This window comes from Myotis myotis, unplaced genomic scaffold (assembly GCF_014108235.1).
Source record: "Myotis myotis isolate mMyoMyo1 unplaced genomic scaffold, mMyoMyo1.p scaffold_m19_p_12, whole genome shotgun sequence".
Lineage (NCBI taxonomy): Eukaryota > Metazoa > Chordata > Mammalia > Chiroptera > Vespertilionidae > Myotis > Myotis myotis.
In genome coordinates, this window is record NW_023416316.1 from 4090873 (window position 1) to 4110924 (window position 20052).

At 55.3% G+C, this 20052-nt stretch overlaps 1 protein-coding gene and 1 long non-coding RNA gene across 5 annotated transcripts; both read right to left on the reverse strand.

The window, feature by feature from the left end:
* Positions 1-1392: 1392 nt before the first annotated feature.
* SLC27A4 (solute carrier family 27 member 4) lies at positions 1393-16413 on the reverse strand. 4 transcript variants are annotated; one of them, XM_036329496.1, is made up of 13 exons: positions 16147-16413; positions 14681-14847; positions 12541-12935; positions 11188-11346; positions 9608-9677; positions 9411-9502; positions 8250-8359; positions 7795-8004; positions 7508-7634; positions 6755-6892; positions 6400-6564; positions 6155-6301; positions 1393-1452 (listed from the first exon to the last, which is right to left on the reverse strand). In XM_036329496.1, exons 2-13 carry the CDS (start codon positions 14839-14841, stop codon positions 1403-1405), a joined length of 1824 nt encoding a protein of 607 aa, XP_036185389.1. In that variant the 5' UTR covers positions 14842-14847; positions 16147-16413; the 3' UTR covers positions 1393-1402. The 4 variants fall into 4 exon arrangements, with proteins under 4 accessions (XP_036185389.1, XP_036185388.1, XP_036185387.1 ...); XM_036329495.1 differs by lacking the exon at positions 1393-1452 and adding an exon at positions 3436-4275 and having other exon boundaries at positions 16132-16410; XM_036329494.1 differs by lacking the exon at positions 1393-1452 and adding an exon at positions 3436-4275 and having other exon boundaries at positions 16147-16409.
* Positions 16414-17034: 621 nt separating this feature from the next.
* On the reverse strand, positions 17035-19961 carry LOC118667751. The gene is made up of 3 exons (XR_004971356.1): positions 19815-19961; positions 18676-19547; positions 17035-17248 (listed from the first exon to the last, which is right to left on the reverse strand). It is a non-coding gene; the product is annotated as an uncharacterized LOC118667751 (long non-coding RNA).
* Positions 19962-20052: the final 91 nt, after the last annotated feature.

Sequence of the window (20052 nt, forward strand, 5' to 3'; positions counted from 1 at the left end):
GGAGCTCTTTTTTGAAAAGTCTCCCTGACCTGGAAACACGCCCCCACCTACCCCACCCCGCCCCCCCACTCTTGTGCTGTCAGGAAGCCAGATTAGGTCAGCTAAGCACATACCCTTTGCTGCTTTACTGCCAGTCTCCTCTGCCTTGCCTGGGCCTGGGTCTCTATCTTGCTCACCCTGGGCTCCCTCACCCCCACCCCACCCTCTGCACAAACTCCTTTAGAATCTGCTCCATAGATGAAATTACTTGGTGCTCTGTAAACTGTGAAGCACTATATAAATGTCAGGAAATGCCCAATAGACACTATCATTAACTTCACAAGCACATACTGTGTGCACAGAGACATCTCACACAGCCATGTGTGCATGAGGCTGCAAGGCCCAGAGGCCCACCAGTCCCACCCCTTCATGGAGGGGCTGATATGGAAGTGGGAAATTTAGGCCTAGTCTGGGGTCTTAACACCTGATCATACACTAAGTGGCCAGATTATTATGACCACCTGACGTTTGTAGGCAAATTAGCTATAATTTCGCGCTGAAATTGCTAGAGGGCCAGATCATTATAAATAGGGAAGCAGGTTGTTGACCACAACAGAAGTGATTTTTTTTCTGAAGATATGGGTAAACCATGTGATTTAACAGCCTTTGAATGTGGGGTATATATATATATATATATATATATATATATATATATACACACACACTGAGTGGCCAGATTATTATGACCACCTGACGTTTGTAGGCAAATTAGTCGTACACTGCATCGTAGGGGATATGGAAGCCGAAGGCCTGTTCGAACACCTTTGCTGTCTGCAGTTACCAAGATAAAACGTCTCCAATTCGCACAGGAACACAAGGATTGGACAGTCGAGCAATGAATGTGGTCCGATGAATCATGTTTCCAGTTGCATCATGCAGAGTGAGAATTTGGCAGAAACAGCATGAAAGCATGCACCCCACATGCATGAGTACAACCCTTCAAGCTGGTGGGGGCAGTGGTATGGTTTGGGCATGTTTTCCTGGCATGATTTGGGCCCTTTAATTCGTGTGGAACAACCTCTGAATAGCACAACATACCTAAGTATCATTGCTGATCAAGTTCATCCTGTCATGTTGATGGCGTATCCCAATGGAGGTGGCTTCTTCCAACAAGACATGCGCCATGCCACGGTGCTGTATTGTGCAGGAGTGGTTTCAAGAACATGAGGGAGACTTTACCTTGCTTAGGTGGTCCCCACAATCACCAGATCTCAATCCAATTGAGCATTTGTGGGACGAAGTTAAAAGAGCCATCAAGCAGCTGGTTCCACAACCATCAAATCTCACAGAACCGGACAGTGCTATTCATCAGGCATGGTGTCAGATTCCTCGCATCACCTTTCAACATCTCGTGGAGTCAACACTAAGAAGAATCGCCGCAGTGTTGAAGGCAAAAGGTGGCCCAACGAAGTGCTGATGGGGATATATATATATCCTACATTCAAAGGCTGTTAAATCACATTATTTACCCATATATTCAGAAAAAAATCACTTCTACTATCGTGGTAAACAACCTGCTTCCCTATTTATATGGTCTGGCCCTCTAGCAACTTCAGCGCAAAATTATAGCTAATTTACCTACAAATGTCAGGTGGTCATAATAATCTGGCCACTCAGTGTATATCCCTTTTTAACTGTCATACACTGAGCAGCTATCAGCACCAGACCCCGTGCTAAGAGATTTCCATGCATGTTCACAAAGACCACAATGTAGATTCCTACAGGAGAGGAAACTGAGGCTGAGCCTGACTAACGGACTGGACCTGAACGTAGGCCTGTCTGGCCTCCGAGCTGGAGCTGCCTTTGGTGGCTGTGTTCAATCTGGAGAAAGGCTTAAGCTCCTTCCGTTGGAGGGCACGCATCGCTGAGGGTTAAAGCTACAAGGCCATATAGTCCTGTACACTGAAAGGTTTCGGGTTCGATTCCCCATCGGGGCATATACCCGGTTGTGGGTTTGACCCGATTGGGGTACGTATGAGAGGCAACCAATGGATGTTTCTATCAAATCAATAAAAAAAATAAATATACAGCCCTAACCGGTTTGGCTCAGTGGATAGAGCGTCGGCCTGGGGACTGAAGGGTCCCAGGTTTGATTCTGATCAAGGGCATGTACCTTGGTTGCGGGCACATCCCCAGTAGGGGGTGTGCAGGAGGCAGCTGATTGATGTTTCTCTCTCATCGATGTTTCTAACTCTCTATCCCTTTCCCTTCCTCTCTATAAAAAATCAATAAAATATATATTAAAAAAATAAATAAATATACATATATATGAAAAGAAGATACAAGGCCGTGCTCTCAGGCAAGCCCAGCCGCTTAGAAGCCTCACAAGCCCACCGCAGGGGTTTCTGGGATGGGTACTTGCCTGGAGGGGGGGGGGCGGTTGGGTTGGGGGGTGGGATGAGGAGAGGACTCAATCCCTGCTTCCTACTTGTCTGGGCTGAGGGCCTGGAGGGATTCTGCAGTCTCTGCACTCCCCCTGCTGGTCACACTAGGGCACTGCAGCCATGCCTGCCACAGCCCGCACGCCTCCTCCCCCTGCCCAACACCACTTGGCATCGCTTTCCAAGGGGCCAACTGCCACACGGCCCCCACCATTTGCCCCCAAGAGAAGCACCAGACTCCTCTTCAAAGGTCACTTCCCCAGGAGGCAACCCATATTCTCCTGGCCACCCTCCCCCTGCACTGTCAGCTGCTGGCCTAGGGTGTGGCCCACAGCCGGCTCCGCAGGCATGTGTGGAATGGGAATGCTCTGGCTTCCCTGTTGTCTTCTGCACCCGGAGGTGGGTGGAGCAGTGGGAAGGGCCCCCTGGCCTGTGGTTTACATTCCAGCCCCCACTACTGGCTATGTGACCTCAGCCAAGTGACACAGTGAAGACAAAAACCAGGGATGCAGTGCCTAATGCCCTGGGCTGGGTCGGACTCCTTTCCCATCAGGCCTTGCGTTTCTAGCCTGGGTGTAACTCCAGCGATGGGGCCAAGGGCATTGCTGACTCCGTAGCCCCAGTAAGACTGCTCCGGGGAGCTTTCCTGAACTCTGCTCTGCCTGGGCAGGGCCTGCAAACCCCTGGGGAAACGCACCCCAGGAAAAGGGAACCGAATGAGCAAAGGCCTGGAGGTGGGACCCTGCTCTGGGTTAGGTTTTCTCTTTCCAAGCCTCTGAGCAGCCCTTGCCTCATAATGGGTACCTTCAGTTCTCTGAATCCTCCTTATTCCATTTCACTGATAAGACTGAGTCACTTGCCCAAGACTCAGGTGGGCGCTGAAATATGGGGCTGTAGCATCTCACCTGCCCTAAGTCCAAATGAGTGAATAGATGGGTGACTGAGAGAAGGGGCCAGAGGGGGAGCAGGGGGGCCTGAGTAGGCTGGGGTGAGCTCAGGTGGCATGCACACAAGCTGGGGGAGTCAAGGCAGAGTTTATTGGCCCTTGAGTGCCCCCATCCCTCCTCTCAAAGCCAGGTCCGGACTGAGATGGAGGTGACATGGACAGACCCAGACAGAAAGGCCCTGCCTGAGGGACAGCCAGGCAGCCACCCACCAGGGAGAGGGTAGGAGGGAGGATGTGCAGTCGGGCGGCCTGCTGCAGGTCGGGGTCCTCTCCCGTCCTCCTGGAGGCGCAGGCAGAGCGGAGTCTCACACTAGAGCCGCAGCGGGGCAGGATCCTCTTCAACCAGCTGATCGACGGGCACTTTTGCCTCTGCCCACTCTACTGGCTTCCTGAGTCTGGGGGCTTATGCCCTGGTCCCATTGACAAACTCCCTGGCTCTCTGAGGAGCGCTTGGCGACCCTCCCCTCCCCCTGACCTGACCAAGACATCATCCTGAGGGGCCGTCAGTCTCAGCCTGGAGCCCTGCCCGGCCTCGAAGACATACAGGGGCATGAGGCTTTCACAGAAAGCCTGGGGGAGGGGGAGGCGGCAGTGAGTCACTTGGCAGTTTGAAGGGGGAGGCGGCCAGCACCTCACAGTTGAGGTGCTGGGCCCTGCTTGCTTTGGTCTGGCGTAACCCAGGACCCCTCTGGGGTGTGAGCTGGGGCTCTGGATCCAGTATCTGCTGGCCCTGAGAGGGACTCAGGGCAAATCACAGCTTCTCCACGCCAGCCTGGATTCGGGTGTAGGCCTCTTGGTCCAGCGGTAGATAGCGGCCCTTCCGGGCATCCAGGTAGAACAGCGGGTCTTTCACGGTGGCAGGGTCAAAGCCCTCCTTCCGCAGCTCTGTCTTCTGTAACTTAAACGTCCCTGAGGGAGCAGATGACGGGGAAGGAGAGTCAGAGGGTGCAGGCAGGGGCTGAGCTCCCGGGAACCCACCCACCAGAGTTGAAGATGCACAGAGGAAGACCGGAGACATAGGAAAGGGCACATAGGAAAGGGTCCCACCTCCAGACCTTTGCTCATTCGGTTCCCTTTTCCTGGGGTGCGTTTCCCCAGGGGTTTGCAGGCCCTGCCGAGGCAGAGCAGGGTTGCCTAACCAGCTCTAGCAGAGTTCAGGAAAGCTCCCCGGCGCAGTCTTACTGGGGCTACGGAGTCAGCAATGCCCTTGGCCCCATCGCTGGAGTTACACCCAGGCTAGAGTTTGCAGAGAAGGCTCCATCCACTCCGTTATGTCCTGTTTCTCAGAGCAGCCCTGCATCACCCACCTCCTTTTTACAAAAGGGGAAACTGAGACCCAAATAGGGAAGCTGTCTGTTCACAGCCACATACTGAGTGACGGAGAGGGAGCAGAACTTGGGTCTCTGTGAAGGCTCCTTTGAGCTGAGCACCTCCCACGTACAGTGCAATGGCATTTAATCTGCTCATCAACCTGAGTGTCCTTCCGAAGTCTGTGGATTCTAAGATGCACGTTTCAGACTGTCACATCTCTGAAATAGTGGAAGTGGCAGCAGCCTTTTTACGAGTATCAAGCAGGGCTGACATGATGATTACGTGGGAGGTGACCAGGCAAGTGAGACCGGAGGCTGAGCAGCCAGGGAAGGGCCGAGAATGGGGAGAGTCAGGGCACGGCAGCAGGGACCGAGGAGAGCAGGGTGGGGGTCTGGCCATGAACTTCCTGCCCACCAGGCAACTCCTGAGTCGTCAGGGTACCAACGACAGAAGAATGGCACCACCCTGTCACGTGATGGTAGACCCACACTCATCTCTTCCCTGGATGATGACCATGCACTCATTTCCCCACGCCCCACCCTGGCTGCCTGCTACCCTCCCACTCTCCATGCAGCAGCAAGAGGGCTTTGAAGAACACGAATCTGACCAACTACTACCCTGCTCAACCAATTCTGTGGCTTCCTCCTGCCCCCACCCCAGCCCTGCTAGCCTCTCTTCCCGGCCTCATGCCACTGCCCACCCCTCTCACTGACTCCAACTTTGGGGGCCTCCTTATACTCCGCTAGTGTCCAAGGTCTTCCTGCCTCAGGCTTCACACTTGCTGTTCCCAGAGCCCAGAATGCCTCCCACACTCATACAGTCCTCCCTCTCAATCAGGTCTCAGCTTAAACGTCGCCTCCTCAGGGAAGCTTCCTAGTCCTCCGAAACCCCTTCATTCACTTTTCTGTCAGTTTGATCTGAATTCCATTCTTAATCTTGGAATTCCTTGTCCTAAGGCTGTCTCCATTATTGCCCTAGAACAGGTGTGGGCAAACTTTTTGACTCGAGGGCCACAATGGGTTCTTAAACTGGACCGGAGGAGCGGAACAAAAGCATGGATGGAGTGTTTGTGTGAACTAATATAAATTCAAAGTAAACATCATTACATAAAAGGGTACGGTCTTTTTTTTTTTTTTAGTTTTATTCATTTCAAACGCGGGCCGTAGTTTGCCCATGGCTGCCCTAGAAGCTCCAAGAAAGCACAGGTCCTGTCAGAAATCACTACCTATCTCCCCAAGGCCTAGCACAGTGCCTGGCACATAGTTGGTGCTCAATTAACATTTCTTCCATTAGTGAATGAATGAACCTTCTCTCTCTGAAGACTCCATCTGCTCACCTGTACACAGGGAGGTCAGTTTATCAACTACCTGGCTAAGCTGTGGGTGAAGTTCAAGTGACAGCCACCCAGGTCTCTCAAGAAGGAACCGGAAGGAGCCCAGGCCTGCTAACTGCACGTCGGACAGGGGAGGAGACAAACCTGTTTTGTGAAGCTCGGGCATGAGGCGCAGGAAGATGGGACGGGCATAGAGGGGCAGCTCTTTCTCCAGCAGCTGTGCAAAGTGCTCCAGGTCGCAGCTGCCAGTGGGGTTAGCCACAGCAGCCATTCCGGCTCGGCCCTCGGTTCCTGCGGGTAGTGGAGTCAACCGTGAGCGGCTGGCAGTGCCCCCTGGTGGCACCTCCCCACACATACCTGGTATCTCCCACCAGCCCATACAAAGATACCTGGCACCTCGACCCCATATACTGCCACATCGGCCATGTCTAGCAGGCGGCTAAGTGTGCCCTCCACCTCCGTGGTGGACACATTCTCGCCTTTCCAGCGGAACGTGTCCCCTGTGCGGTCTCGGAAATACAGGTAGCCCAGCTCATCCATCACCAGTACATCACCTAGGAAGGGGGTGTGAGATAGGGCTTAGGCCAGGGAGTCCTCGCTGGATCCCAAGGGTTTGCTTGGCTGTAGGGGATGGGATTGGGGGAGTCCTGGGGAGGTGTCCTCTGAAGGTGGGAAAGACCCCTTCATCTCTCCATCCCTACCCTCTGATGGGGCTGTGAAGGGCTAGGGAGAGGGGCCACTCACCGGTGAGGTAAGCCTGGTCCCCCTTGCTGAAGACATCTTTGGCGATCTTCTTATTGTTGGCGCCCTGGTTGAGGTAGCCATCGAAGCGCCGCAGGGGGTCCTGCTGGATGATGCGGCCCACCAGCTGGCCTGGCTCACCTGGGGGCGGGAAGGCGGGGCCAGATTTGCCACGGTGGCCTCTTCCACTGGGCTCCCCCACCCCCAAATGCACCCTACATGCTGATCTGACCTCTGGTCACACTGCTTCCCAAAGAAATTCCATCCCCCGGCCCCCAAGTCTATCCCCCCAGGGCAGGGAGCTTCTCTTGGCAGGCCTGACACATGTAGGCACTCGGTGATGTCTGGTCACCTGAGCCAATGGAAACATGAACAAATAGATGAAAGGGTGGCTGAACCTTACACGGACAGTCTGGCCAAAGCAGCCTTCCCTGGGCTCCTGGCTCAGCTCAAAGAGCTGCATGTTCTGCACCACACGATCCTCTGGGCCACCCCATGAGGCAGTGCTGCCATCAGCCCCATTCCAAGGTGGGGGGACTCGGGCCCAGAGCTAAGGGGCTGAGCTAGGATCATCCCAGGCGGCCTGGACCCAGGGTCCTCAACACTAAAGAGAATAGATGAACTGAGGGAATAAACGACTAAGAGAACTGACTGACGGCCACTGGTCAGAACAGGGTTACCACCCACCCACCTGTCCTGTCTTCCTCCTGGGCCAATCCCTCCCCTCTGACCCCCAATTCCAACCCCAGGGCAGACCTGGCTGGCAGGGAAGGCAGACACCATTGGGCCCCCGGATCAGCTCCATGGTGTCCTCGTTGACACGTACCAGCCGGATGGGGTACACGAAGGACAGGATGCGGCTGTTGAAGCCACAGGCTCCCACCTGCAAAGGCCAAGACTTGGGCCTGGGCTCTCCCCATGCGCCCAAAACTGGGCCATGTGGGTGGGGGACACTCCAGCACCCGCTCCCTCGCTGGAACTCTGCCCTCCCTTCTGCTGCCAGTGCCTTCGTGATCCATCCACGTCCCCAACCTGAGTGGTACCTGGCTGTCGAAGTTGCCCAGGCTGCAGTTGCACTCAGTGGCCCCGTAGAACTCGGCCACCTGGGGGATGTTGAAGCGGCCAGAAAATTCGGTCCATATGGACTGTCGGAGGCCGTTGCCCAGCGCCATGCGCACCTGGTGCCGCTTCTCCACCTCCCGCGGCGGCTGGTTCAGGAGGTAGCGGCACAGCTCGCCGATGTACTGCACAATCTGGAGGTGCACTGGGGTGAGCCTGGGTCTCTGAGGTTGCTCTCACTCCCCGCCTCCCAGCCCCTCAGGCCCCTACCCTACTAGCTCTGTCCCTCCCACCGGCAATCCTTTCCCTCTGGGCCTCAATCTCTGCATCTGCCAGTGGACAACTGGCTGCCTCAGCTGTGAGACAGGGGTCCCCGAGTGGGGCTGGTGGGAGGGTCACGAGGGGACGGGGATGGCTCATCTCCTTCCCTCTCACTCACTGTGCAGTTGTACTTGATACAATCATCCCAGAACCGAGAGGCTGAGAATTTCTTCCGGATAACCACTGTCATGCCGTGGAGCAGGCACTGCCCGATTCCCACGATGTTTCCTGAAGGCAGAGCGAGCCCTGGAGGTCAGTGAGGTGGGACACCCTTCCCTCCAGAGCCTCGTCTTACCCAGACCTTTGGTCTCTCTCTTTCCTGTCCTCTCCCTCCAACACTAATGACAATCACTCCCCTAGTCAGACATCTTCCATGGCTTTCCTGTGCCTACTGGGTCAATTACACATCCCCCAGAGCCTGCAGAGCTGGCCCTAAGTTCCCGTTCCTATAACCGTAATGATGCCCTTCAACTGGGGGTGGGGGGCGGCCAAGCTAGCCCGCCTGGCTTCTGCACCTCACATCTGCCTGCATTGAGTACACCTCTTCCAAGAAGCCTTCCTGGCCAGACCAAGCTCTTCCCTTGAGCTGAGCTCCTGTTCCCTGGCCCTCCCGTACTCACCACACTATTTCTTGTATCATGGAAGGTGTGCTCCCATCATTCATCCTGCCCCAAACACACACCCAACTCTAAGCACCTTGAGGACAGGAACCATATTTATCCCATCTCTGTCTTCCCTTAAGCTCTTAAGACCAAGCAGCAAGGCCATGTATATCCACGGCAACAAACTGAACAGTCAGATCAGCCCAGGTGCCCTGTGGACAAGGCCATACAAGCAATCAGACTGGTGTGGCCATTTAGTTTTTGTTATTGTTGTTGTTTTTTATTTTAGTTTTTGGCCATCCTTGTTCAGAGCTCCAGTCGATGGCCACACCTGGATTTGAACCCTGATTTCACTTGAAAGCTCATGTGTTTCAACTGCAACATGCTGCCTGCCAAGAGGGAGTGTTCCTGAGGCCCTAGGGCAGTGATGGCAAACCTGTGACACGCGAACTCATTTTTTTGGTTGATTTTTCTTTGTTAAATGGCATTTAAATATATAAAATAAATATCAAAAATATAAGTCTTTGTTTTACTATGGTTGCAAATATCAAAAAATTTCTATATGTGACACAGCACCAGAGTTAAGTTAGGGTTTTTCAAAATGCTGACACGCCGAGCTCAAAAGGTTTGCCATCACTGCCCTAGGGGTTCTGGGACGGGGGAGAGGCCCACGTTACCTGCGGAGTGGTAGAGTGGGAGGCAGTCGTAGACAATGTCATCGGGCCGCATGCGAAATCCGTAGTACACCAGGGCAGCCATGCGGTAATACCTGGGAGGGCAGAGGGCGGAGAGCTCAGTGGGCCCCTGGGAAGGCAGAAGGGGAGACTCCTGGGCCCTGTCACCCCGGTTCTCCCCCCAGGCACCTGCCCCTTACCTGCTGTGCACCACGATGGCAGCTTTGGGCAGCCCCGTGGTGCCCGATGTGTAGATGTAGAAGAGCTTATCTGAAGAAAACAGACACATAAGCATCTGTAAGAGGAGGTAGCACAGGGCTGAGTGCGGAGTAAGACGGACACCCGTGTGTGTGATCATTCAGTGCCCACTCCCATCACACCTCCTCCAGAAGGCGGCTCTGATGACCCCAGACACCACTCTCTGCTCTAATGCCTGCATCTGTTCCATCGGCAAACGTTTTTCTGGGCCCTCATTCTGTGCCAGGCCCAGGGAGACAGCAGTGACCAAGAAGAGTACAGGCTCTGGCCTGGTGGAGGTTGCAGCCATGTGAGACAGGCAGGTGCAGACAGGCATTCCAACACTGAGCACAAAGGGAAGCACAGGGCCTGTCGAAGCCCAGTGGCAGCACCTGACCCAGGCTTCAGGGAGGGGAGGTGGCAACAGGGAGGGCTTCCCAAAGGAGGTGATGCCCACCTCAGAGCGTGGGGAGGTCTTAGAGCGCGGGGAGGCATGAGCTGCAGGAAGCAGGGTGCTGAGGTCGCTCCTGCACCACTGGCCATTTCTTTTTCCCACCCTGCAGCCCAGTCCAGGGACTGCCACATTACAGTTTCTGTATGAGGCTCAGCCCCCCAGGCTAGAGGCTCCAGGGGGTCCGGAACACCATGGGGTGACTGCCTGTTCCTTGTTGACCATCTCCTGCTCGTGTGTGCCTGCTGAATGCCAGCCAACTGCTGTATGAGGGCAACAGGCCGAACCAGTCTGAGTCCCTGCCCTCAAGTGGCTTACAAAAGCACCAGGAGATAAGATCTGTGTACGGCAGCTTACATGACTATAATGAGGACAATGACCTATTACTGAGCCCTTCCTGTCACACCCTAGCTTCCCAGTGCATCTCTTTCAATCCTTAGTCACTACACAAAATAGGTTCTGTTACCACCCCCGATTTTATGGCTGTAGGAACCCAAGGCTCAGAGGGGCAGCTCAGGTGTTCAGGGTCACACAGGGGAAGCAACAGAGCCAGAATATGAACTAGTCCAAGCTCTGAGCCACCAGGAGGTATAGCAAGCTCTGGGCTCCACAAGGTAGTATAGAAGAGAGAGGCAAGAGGGTCTGGGGGGCTGCCTGGAGGAGAGGGGGTGGAGACAGGCAGCCCAGTACAGGGGAGGATCACAGCTCAACAGGGGCCTGCACTGAGCAGGTGCTGGATGAATATTTAAAGGCCCCGGGCCCAACTCCAAACAAAACTCAGAAACAGCAGGTTCCTGGGCTCCGCATGACCCTGCACATGTTAGGCATCCAAGAAGGCTTGTTCGACAAATCAGAATCAGATTTTGTGAGCTCCTGTGTACTCAACACCATGCCTAGCACTTTCCTACATACCAGCTCATTGAACCTGCACAGTAACCCGAGTTACTGTGCCCATTTTCCCAGACGGAAAAGGGAGGTGACACACTCACTCCAGGTCACACAGCAAGTACGCAGAACACAGGCTCTGGCCATGAGGCCAGCGATCTGTCCTTGGCCACCTTAGGGTCGCTCTGTGGGGAGTGGGGGACTCACCTGTGAAGCCCTTGTCAGGGCGACTGGGCAGGTGCTTGGGGGCATCTTCCAGCAAGGGGTCCAGGTGCTCCGTGCTGGCAGGCACTAGGCTGGGATCCCACGGACCAGAGCAGAAGAGGCTGATTGAAGGGTCCAAGCTGGCATGGATCTCAAAGACAGCTGCGGAGGAGACAGGGCAGATCAGCAGGCTGGCCAGGAAACCGTGTTCCCAGGAACTGTGCTCATGTCAGGGCTGGGCATGTTGTCCGGGGAGGCTGGCTGGGTAGGCGGAGAGAGAAGCACCCAGGACCTCATAATAAGAAAGATGCTGATAGGAGCAACAGCTCCTATTAGCTGCTGGCTAAGTACACAGTGGGCTCTTTGTATGCATTCTCCTGCTCAGACAACCTAGGACATAGGTACCAATATCAGCCCATTTTACAAATGAGGAAATTGAGGCTCTGAGAATGAGGGACTTGCTCACAGCTAGAATATGCTGAAGCTGGGAATCGAAGCCAGCTCTATCTCACATGAAGGTTTACTAGTCCGTGGGGGTCTGGTTAGAAGGGAGGAGTGGGGCTCAGAGGCTAGTAGCCCTCCAGCCTCTCAGACAGCCTTCTCTCAGGCTCCCCCAGGCATTACAGATGTCCACCCGCCCTAGGCATGGGCCAGGTCTGGCCCACTTGGCCCCATTTCCTCTGGCTTCCTCTTTTTTGCCCAAACATCTCCACTCTCCCTGCTGAATCTGTCCTCTTCCCCTTTCAACTTCTCAATAACCTTCCCTGTCCATTACTCCACAAACCACAGCAGCGTGGGGGGAAAGAACAGGAACACTGTGGCCAAGCCCAGATCAAATCTGGGTCCCACCACTTACCAGTTGCATGAGTTCCTCACACCACTATGAACCTCAGTCTCCTCATCTACCAAGCTGATGAAGTCCCTTCCTCAGCAGGCTTTGTGAAGATTAGAGCTGCTCTTATACAGTACCATGCTCAGCACCCAGTTAACATACCAGGACAGCAGAGAATGGACTCTTGTTCGCATTTTACAGATGAAGAAATGAGGCCTAATTAGTCACAAGAATGGTTACCAATTAAATCTGAGGACTCACCTCCCACCAACCACTCTGTTAGTGCTTCAGGTGAAGTATTACCTTGAAAACAGTATGAGTAGGTACTACAGCGAGGAAACGGAGGCACAGAGAACTCTGGTCTCTTACTCAGGATCACCAGCTTACCAGTGGCAGAGCCCAGGTCGTCTGATTCTAAGGCTCATGCTCTTAACCTCTGAGCTACACAGCTTCCCCCAGGGCTGGAAGAGGTCTGTGCAAGTCCCACGAGACTTCCTGCCTGTCCCTGCCTCTTTGGGGCTCACCTGGGGCCATCTCGCTGCCAAAGATGAGGGCCCGGGCCCGGGAGGTGGTCAGGCAGTGGCGCAGGGCGTCCCGCCGCAGGTTGGTGTTGATCAGGGCGGCCTCCACGCCCAGCTTGGCCATGCCCAGCCACAGGCCGACGAACTCATTGCGGTTCTCCATGAAGAGGGCAGCCACATCGCCGGAGGCCAGGCCCCGGGCTTGCAGGAAGTTGGCCACACTGCTCGAGAAGTCATCCAGCTGGCGGAAGGTCCAGTGTGTGTCTGTGCCCTCAAAGATCAGGGCTGTCTTGTTAGGGTGGCGCTGCACCGTAGAGGCAAACAAGATGGGCACTGTCCGCCGCTGCCGCAGGTACCGCCGGACCTTCGCCTTCACCTTCAGGAGCACCAGGCCGCCACTGTGTGGGGGCCAGCGAGGGAGCTGTGACTGCTGAGGCTGGGAGTGGGGGTCCCTGCACCCCGCCCCAGGGTGCTGCCCCATGGGCCTAAGGCTCCTGAGCCCCATCACTTGCAACACTCCCCTTGTCCAGCACCTGTATGCTGGCCACTGTTACACACACCAGCCTGCTTATGTCGTTCAGGGACCAGGGCAATTACTCCCTCCCCTGTACGGAGGGGGAAACTGAGGCTCTGCCAGCAGATGGCTGGCCCTGGCTTCATAGGTGGAGATTTGAAGCCCAGTCTCTCTGGCTACAGAGTTCAACCCGTACTGCCATCCCCGTCTACTCTGAGTCTGCTGCTCCGTCAGCGCATTCTGGGCTCCAGGGCCCAAGGGAAGATCTCTTTCGGGGCCTTCCACAAGGCCATACTCTACCTCCCCCCACATTGCCCAATAAAGGATGAGTTTGCGATCTGTCCAGTCTTCCTCTCTGTGAGCCCAGCAAGGGGAGGGCTCCAGCCTAGTCACCACCTTGTCCTCTGGGCCCTGCTCAGGGTCCTGCACAGAGATGTTCAGCAGGTGTTTGTGGAATCCCTGGCCACACCCCACGCTCCTGCCCTGGCCCTGCCACCTCTGCCCCTGATCTGTCCCAGCTTCCCAGCCTCTATGCCCTTGCTGATGCTCTACCCTCTGCCTGGAATCCCTGGATCCCACCACCTTGAGGTATCTCTCAAGAACAGCTACTTTGGCCCTAGCCAGTTTGGCTCAGTGGATAGAGCATCAGCCTGCAGACTGAAGGGTCCCCGGTTTGATTCCGGTCAAGGGTACATGCCTGGATCCCCAGTGGGGGGCATGCTGGAAGCAGTCAATCAATGATTCTCTTTCCTCATTGATGTTTCTATCTCCCTTTCCCTCTCTCTGCCTCTCTGAAATCAATAAAAATAAATTTTTCCAAAAAGGAAAGAACTACTTTGCCTCCAGAAGGCCTTCTCTGATTCCCTAAGGCCCTGGCCTAAGCCATCTCTCTCGGCCCCGCTCCCACAGCTCTCCGCTGCTACCACCCTTCCTGCAGTGGCCACTCTTTTCCTTTTGAAATCAACTCAGACTGACAAATGCTGAGCTGCCTGTTCTGGGTGTGAGTCACTGTGTTGGGCACTGGGACACTACTGTGAGCAAGACTGCCAGGGTCTCTGCCAGCTTAGGGATTTACTGTGTCCCCTAAGTCTCTCTCAGACCAGTCCAAGCTCGGCCCGGGACTGGGTCTGCCTTGCTCCTCTCTGGGCTCCAGAGCCTCGCACCTGGCACAGAGGAGGCAACAGCGGGTGTTTCTGGCCCAGGACATCCCTATGGAGCACAGCTGATTCTCAGGGGGGCAGGTTTTCCCAGATATCTGACGCGGGGCCCTCTCAGACTCATGCCAACCCAAGGACAGGACCTTTCCCACAGGGTTCCTGTTACAAACTACAGACCCCTTTCAGACGTCTCCTCAACACCTCTCCCTAACAGTGTTCCATGCTATGCCCCGGGCCCCCAAGTTGGCCCCAGGCTAAGGAGCACCAAGTTATGGAGGTTCCCCAGGAGGAGACTGTGACCTTGGAGATGGAGATACGAGTGCCAGGGAAAGAGTGTGGAGAAGAGGCTGCTGCTTTGGGGCCCAGCTACCCTGTGCTGGTAGAGGCCCCGGGTCTGTTCTGCGGAAATTTTGTGGATGAGGAGCCCAGAGAGGCGTGGGAGACTCCAGGAAGGGCTAAACCGGGTACTCACAAAACATCGCGCCTGATGGTCTTGATGAAGATCCGGACGAAGCGCCAGCCGCCAGACCCCAGATAGAGGAGCAGCAGGGAAAACGCCACCTGAGTCCAGGGCAGTTTCAGCACCAGCTTGGAGAATAGCAACACTCCCAGGAGAGACGCCCCGAGCAGCATCGTGGCCTGTGAGCACAGGGTAGTCAGTGGATTCAAATGTCCAAGTTCTCCACTTCCTGGCCCGGTCAGCCAGGCCACTATGATCCCATGGGTCAACCTGTAGTGTGTCTTGGCAATACCGAGTGAGAGGGCTGCCTGGAAGGGGCAGGCTAGAGGCATTGGAGGAGAGGTGAGGCATTCCAGAAGTGATAGGCAGGAGTCTAGGTGCTAGCGCCCTTGTCCCATCTCTGCCCATAATTTTCCGAGTGACCTTGGGCAAGTCCCTTTCCTACTTTAGGACTTAGTTTCCCCCTCTGTGCAATGGGTGTAGTGGGACCTGCCCTCAAAAACCTTTCCCGCCAAAATAGGACAGTCCACTCTCCATCTAGGGTCCCTAACCAAAATGGCTTGGAGAGGGGTACTAACGTAAACACCTCTGGCTCGACTCCATACCCAAAAACCTGGGCAGGTGTGTGGATGACCAGGCCAAGCCACGACACCCAGAGGGGCAGCTTCCTGGGAAGGGGCCCTAGCCCCGTCCCTGCCCAGAGGCTCAGGCAGCGCCTTGCCTCTGCTGGCCCATAGGGGGCGACAGAGCAAACGGGGTAGAGTCCGGAGGTGCCTGAGAGGTGATCGCCCAAAAGGAAAAGATGATTGAGAGGAAGAGGGCCTTGAAGGCACCGCCACACACACACTCAGCAAGCCACTCGGATGAATACTGGGGGACTGGGCACAGGGGGAGGGGGAAACCTGGCTGGGCTGAGATTAGCGCGCTTGGGTTCTATTCCTGGCTCTTCACGGATCTGCTCAAGAGCGCGGCAGGTAGGGCTGAGTTTTCCTTCAGGTCCTGTTCCTGGGGAGGGGGTGAAGGTCACGGCTGTAATGTAGCCGGAGAGCCTCCGAGCCGGAATGAGGACATGGTCTGGACCACAGGGAGCTCTTACAGACCACCTCCCGCTCCTTCACGCGGAAAGAAAAAGCCGGTAGTACCGAACTAGCGACCCCAACTCCAAAGCCAGGATCTATCTCCAAGGTCCTCAGACTCTGGCCTTCCAGAGCCGCCGGAGCCAAGGGTAGGAGAGACCGTCCCGGAAGGCTGGAGATGGAATGTGGAGAGAAGGGGATGCCTAGTGCCTCGGGCCCCTATCCCAGGTCGGTCACTGCATACAGCCCTGGCCCTTAAAGAGCCAGGGTAGCAGCAGAGCTGCCGGCAAGGAGACAGCAGCAGGGCGCGCCCCTCACCCGAGGCCGGCACCGTCACACCTGCCTCCGACGGGCCGGGCACATTCCCCCGCCCAGGGACCCATTCGCCTGGTCTATGCTCACCCAGCGTCGGCCCCGCCGCGCGGCGCCCCGTCCAGATGCGGCCCGGCAGCGGCAGCGGAGTGGGGAGCGCGGGGGGCGTCAGCCGCCCCTGAGCGCGCAGAGCCGGGTCTCAAGATCCCTTCGCCAGCTCTGCGCCCTGCATGGCCCGGACAGTCCCTCCCGCCGCTCAGCACCGCCCGCCCGCGGCGCTCCTCCCCCGTCCTGCCTCCAGCAGCCCAAACCGGCTGCGCCGGCCGGCAACAACGCGAGCCGCAGAGCGAGAGGCGCAGGGCAGTCCCAGCGCGCTCCACGCCACCTGGCCCAGCCCGCCCTGCGCGCGCGACGGTCCGAAGTGACGCCTCCCGTGGCATTCTGGGAGTTGTAGTCCGTGCCGCAGAGACCCGTGCTGTCTTCTCTCTCCACCCCCCCCAACCCCCCAACCACCACCACCACCCCCACCCCACCCCCGCACCCAGGACCGGTAAGAGACTGGCGGGCTCTGCCTGGGCCCCGAACTCCCAATCCTCCGGCATTCGGTTCTATGGGAGAGCACCCCCCACCTGCCACATTGGCGGAGAATCGGAGTCCGCGTTTAGACCCGGCACCATTCGGCAAAGGCCCAGCACCACACCTAGGAGAGAGCTAGAAGTGTGGTTTCAGACAGAAAGGTTAGCAAGGATTAAGTTCAGTAACTGGTTCTGTGGCAAAATGGCCAGCGCATTGGACTTTTATTGGAATTTGGCATGGTTATGCTAAAGTTTTGGGTTTGAGGTCCTCCCTCAATTCCATTTTTTTATGTTCTATAATTATTTTTTCTTTATTGATTAAGGTATTACATATGTGCCCTTATCCCCCCCCTATTGCCCCCCCCCCCACGTCGTGCCCTCAGCCCCCTAGTGTCTGTGTCCATTGGTTATGCTTATATGCATGCATACAAGTCCTTTGGTTGATCTCTCCCTGGGTATTTTTTTTTTTATGGACATAGTACCTTTAGAAGGTTCAGAAGACCTGCAGATTTGAGCACCTCTCACCTCCGCTTCTGGGACAGTAAACTTGGTGCCTGGATTACTGAGTAGGAATCCTTTCTCATCCATGGTAGTATCTTGTAAGCAATCTGGCACACCTGATGGTACAAAGGGCATGGATCTGGAGACCTAACTTTGACTTCTAATCACTGAACCCTGCAGGAAATTAACCTCCAAGTCAATGACCATATTTGTCATGCCACCTGCTAAGCCCTGGGCCATTGGCCAACTTCCCAGCCCTGTGCAGCTCTGGGCCTCTGAAAACTTGGTTCCTTGATAATCAAAACATGTTGGTCATCCATGGCTGCCATCTGTCTTTGAATAGATCCCTGAATCCTTTAGTCTAGTAGAAGTCCTTAAAAAGGGGGTAGGGACAGTTTTCAGGGTCTATTCATAGGGATTAAAAATGAAAATTTGGTCTGATAAGTATTTGGACCTATTTCTTCCAGCGTATAGGGTGCCTCCTTTTGGGGGAGCTAGGTAAATTAAAGCAACTCCTTCCCCATGGGTGTTACAGTCAGGAGGCAGTGTTGCACTGGGTGCTTATGGGTGTGGACATCCAACAGACATGGGTCAACTCAAAGTCTCCATTTCTTCTTCTATGTAAAAACTAGAGGCCTGGTGCAAGAAATTTTATGCACTCGGGGGTTTGGGCGGGGGCGGGGAGGGGTCCCTCAGCCTGGCCTGCCCCCTCTCACAGTCCAGGAGCCCTCAGGGGACGTCCTACTGATGGCCAGACTGCGGCCAGAAGCCACAGTCTGGCCTCCCTCTGCGGGAGGCGACCGGGCTGATCAGGGGAATGCGCCACCCCCATCACTCTGCTGCTGCCGCCACTGCCAGCCACTGCGGCTGTGAGGCCTGAGCCCTGGGCCTCGCAGCCACTGGGGCTCACGGCTGTTTGAGCCCACGGCTGCCGTGAGCCCTGGACTCGCAGCTGCTGTGGCTTTGTCTGGATGGACGTACACCCTAATTAACATATTACCCTTTTATTAGTATAGATGAGAACATACCAATAGTGATTATCTCACAGGGTTTCATGGGGACCTTTTGAATTAGCACTTGACATACTTGTTATTGTAGTTTACAGGCTCATTGACCACAAAGCTCCTACAAAATCTAGGCATGAAGATTATCTCTGATTGTATCCACAGGGCTTAGCAAATAACAGAAGCTTGATAAATGTTTGACAGGGAGAGTGAATTGGAAGCACTGACCTTATCCACACCAGGATCCAGGGAAATAATTACGATTATTTCCACATCAACTGCGGAGGTGATATGCAAATAAGGCAAGTGAGAATTTGAAGTAGGGTGGTGGTGACCAGCCCCCCTGTTCTCCTCCACCCAGGCAGGTCACATTGGTGAAGCCAAAGCAGTAAGTCCACAGCCAGGGGGCCGGGCCTGAGGGGTAGGTGCAAGGGGACACAGAGGCAACAAGACAGTCTGCCTTCAAGTTGCTTATAGTGAGGGCGGGTGGAGATTAGATCACTAGACAAGGTTGCTCACTGCGCTTCTGTAATACCCACCACACATTATTGTGATGTCTTCTTTGCTTTGTAGTCAGATGCATCTGGGTTGCACTTCCATCCCCAACCGTGAGTCACTGGGCAAATCACCTCTCCCGATGGAGCCTCAGTGTCCTTATCTGTCGAATGGAAATCCAGCCATCATGGCCCCTGCTTCGTGGGGCTGGGCATTGATTCAATGAGATGGGCATGTCAAGCTGTCAGCGCAGGGCTGGCACCTGGGAGGTCTCAGCTGCCGTAAAGTTGCTCATCCAAGAGGGTGGGGATGCAGCTGTCTTGAGCACTGAGAACCCCCAGCAACCAGCAAACACTTAGAAGACACTAGTCCCTTCCATGGGCAGGGAAGGCCGTGTGGTGGGAAGGGGTTGGAAAGGCCTTTGTGTGCCAGGTTGAGTTTTGTCCTGGTGCAGTGAAGAGGCATTGCAGGTTCTTAGGAAGGGCAGGAGCTGGATGCTGTCATTGGTGGGACAGGCTCAGCCTAGGCTGACCTCACCGTGGGCTCCTTTCCATGGACATGACCCCCATCTGCCCTGCATTAGGGAACATCAGCACTTAAAGCTCCAGCTTTACCAGAGCCTCACATTTGGACTCACTTGAATTAAACCTCTCCAGAGTGGAGTGGTTTGATCCCTGGCACACAGTAGGCGCTTACCCCACAGACAGTCAGTCGGACGGCGTTAGTGACCTTCGAGTTGTGTAAGTCCACCCACTCTGGGTGTGTGCAAAATAAACACTCTGGTTGATTTGTACATGATGACTTCAGAGGCCTCCAAGGGCCTTCCTGGCAAGGGACAGCTTCCATTTCCTGAGTGTTTACTATGTGCAAACTGCACGAGCACATGGCCCTGTTGTGGGACAGGCATATCCTCTCCCTAATTTTAAAGAGAAGAAAACAGAGGCTCGAAGGGGTGGCCTGACGAGCGCAAGGGGGCAGAGCTGGTCAGTGTGGGCCAGGTCTGCCCTTAGAGCCTGAGCCCCCGAACACCGCTCTGGGATCAGCTACATGTGGCTTTTGTGGGGCAGAGGGAAAGGGAGCTTCCCTGTGCGTCCTGAGACAAGCTCCACCCCCCCATTCGCCCCCCCCACCCCGAGCTGTGGGACCCGGGGCACTTTCTAAACCCGAGACCCAGGGTCTTCACCATGAAGTGAGGCTGTGGTGGGGGCTGAATAAGATCTTGCATGTGGGGTGCTCAGCGTGGGGCTTGACATCCATTCCTTCAGCAACGAAGCAGTAAGCCCCTGCTGTGTGCCAAGCACTGTTCCCAGCAGTGAAAGAATAGGGTCCCTGCCCTCCTGGAGAAGACATGGAACTTGTAAGTAAAGAAACAAAATAATTTCGGAGTGCTCTGGCCCGGTAGCTCAGTTGGTTAGAGCATC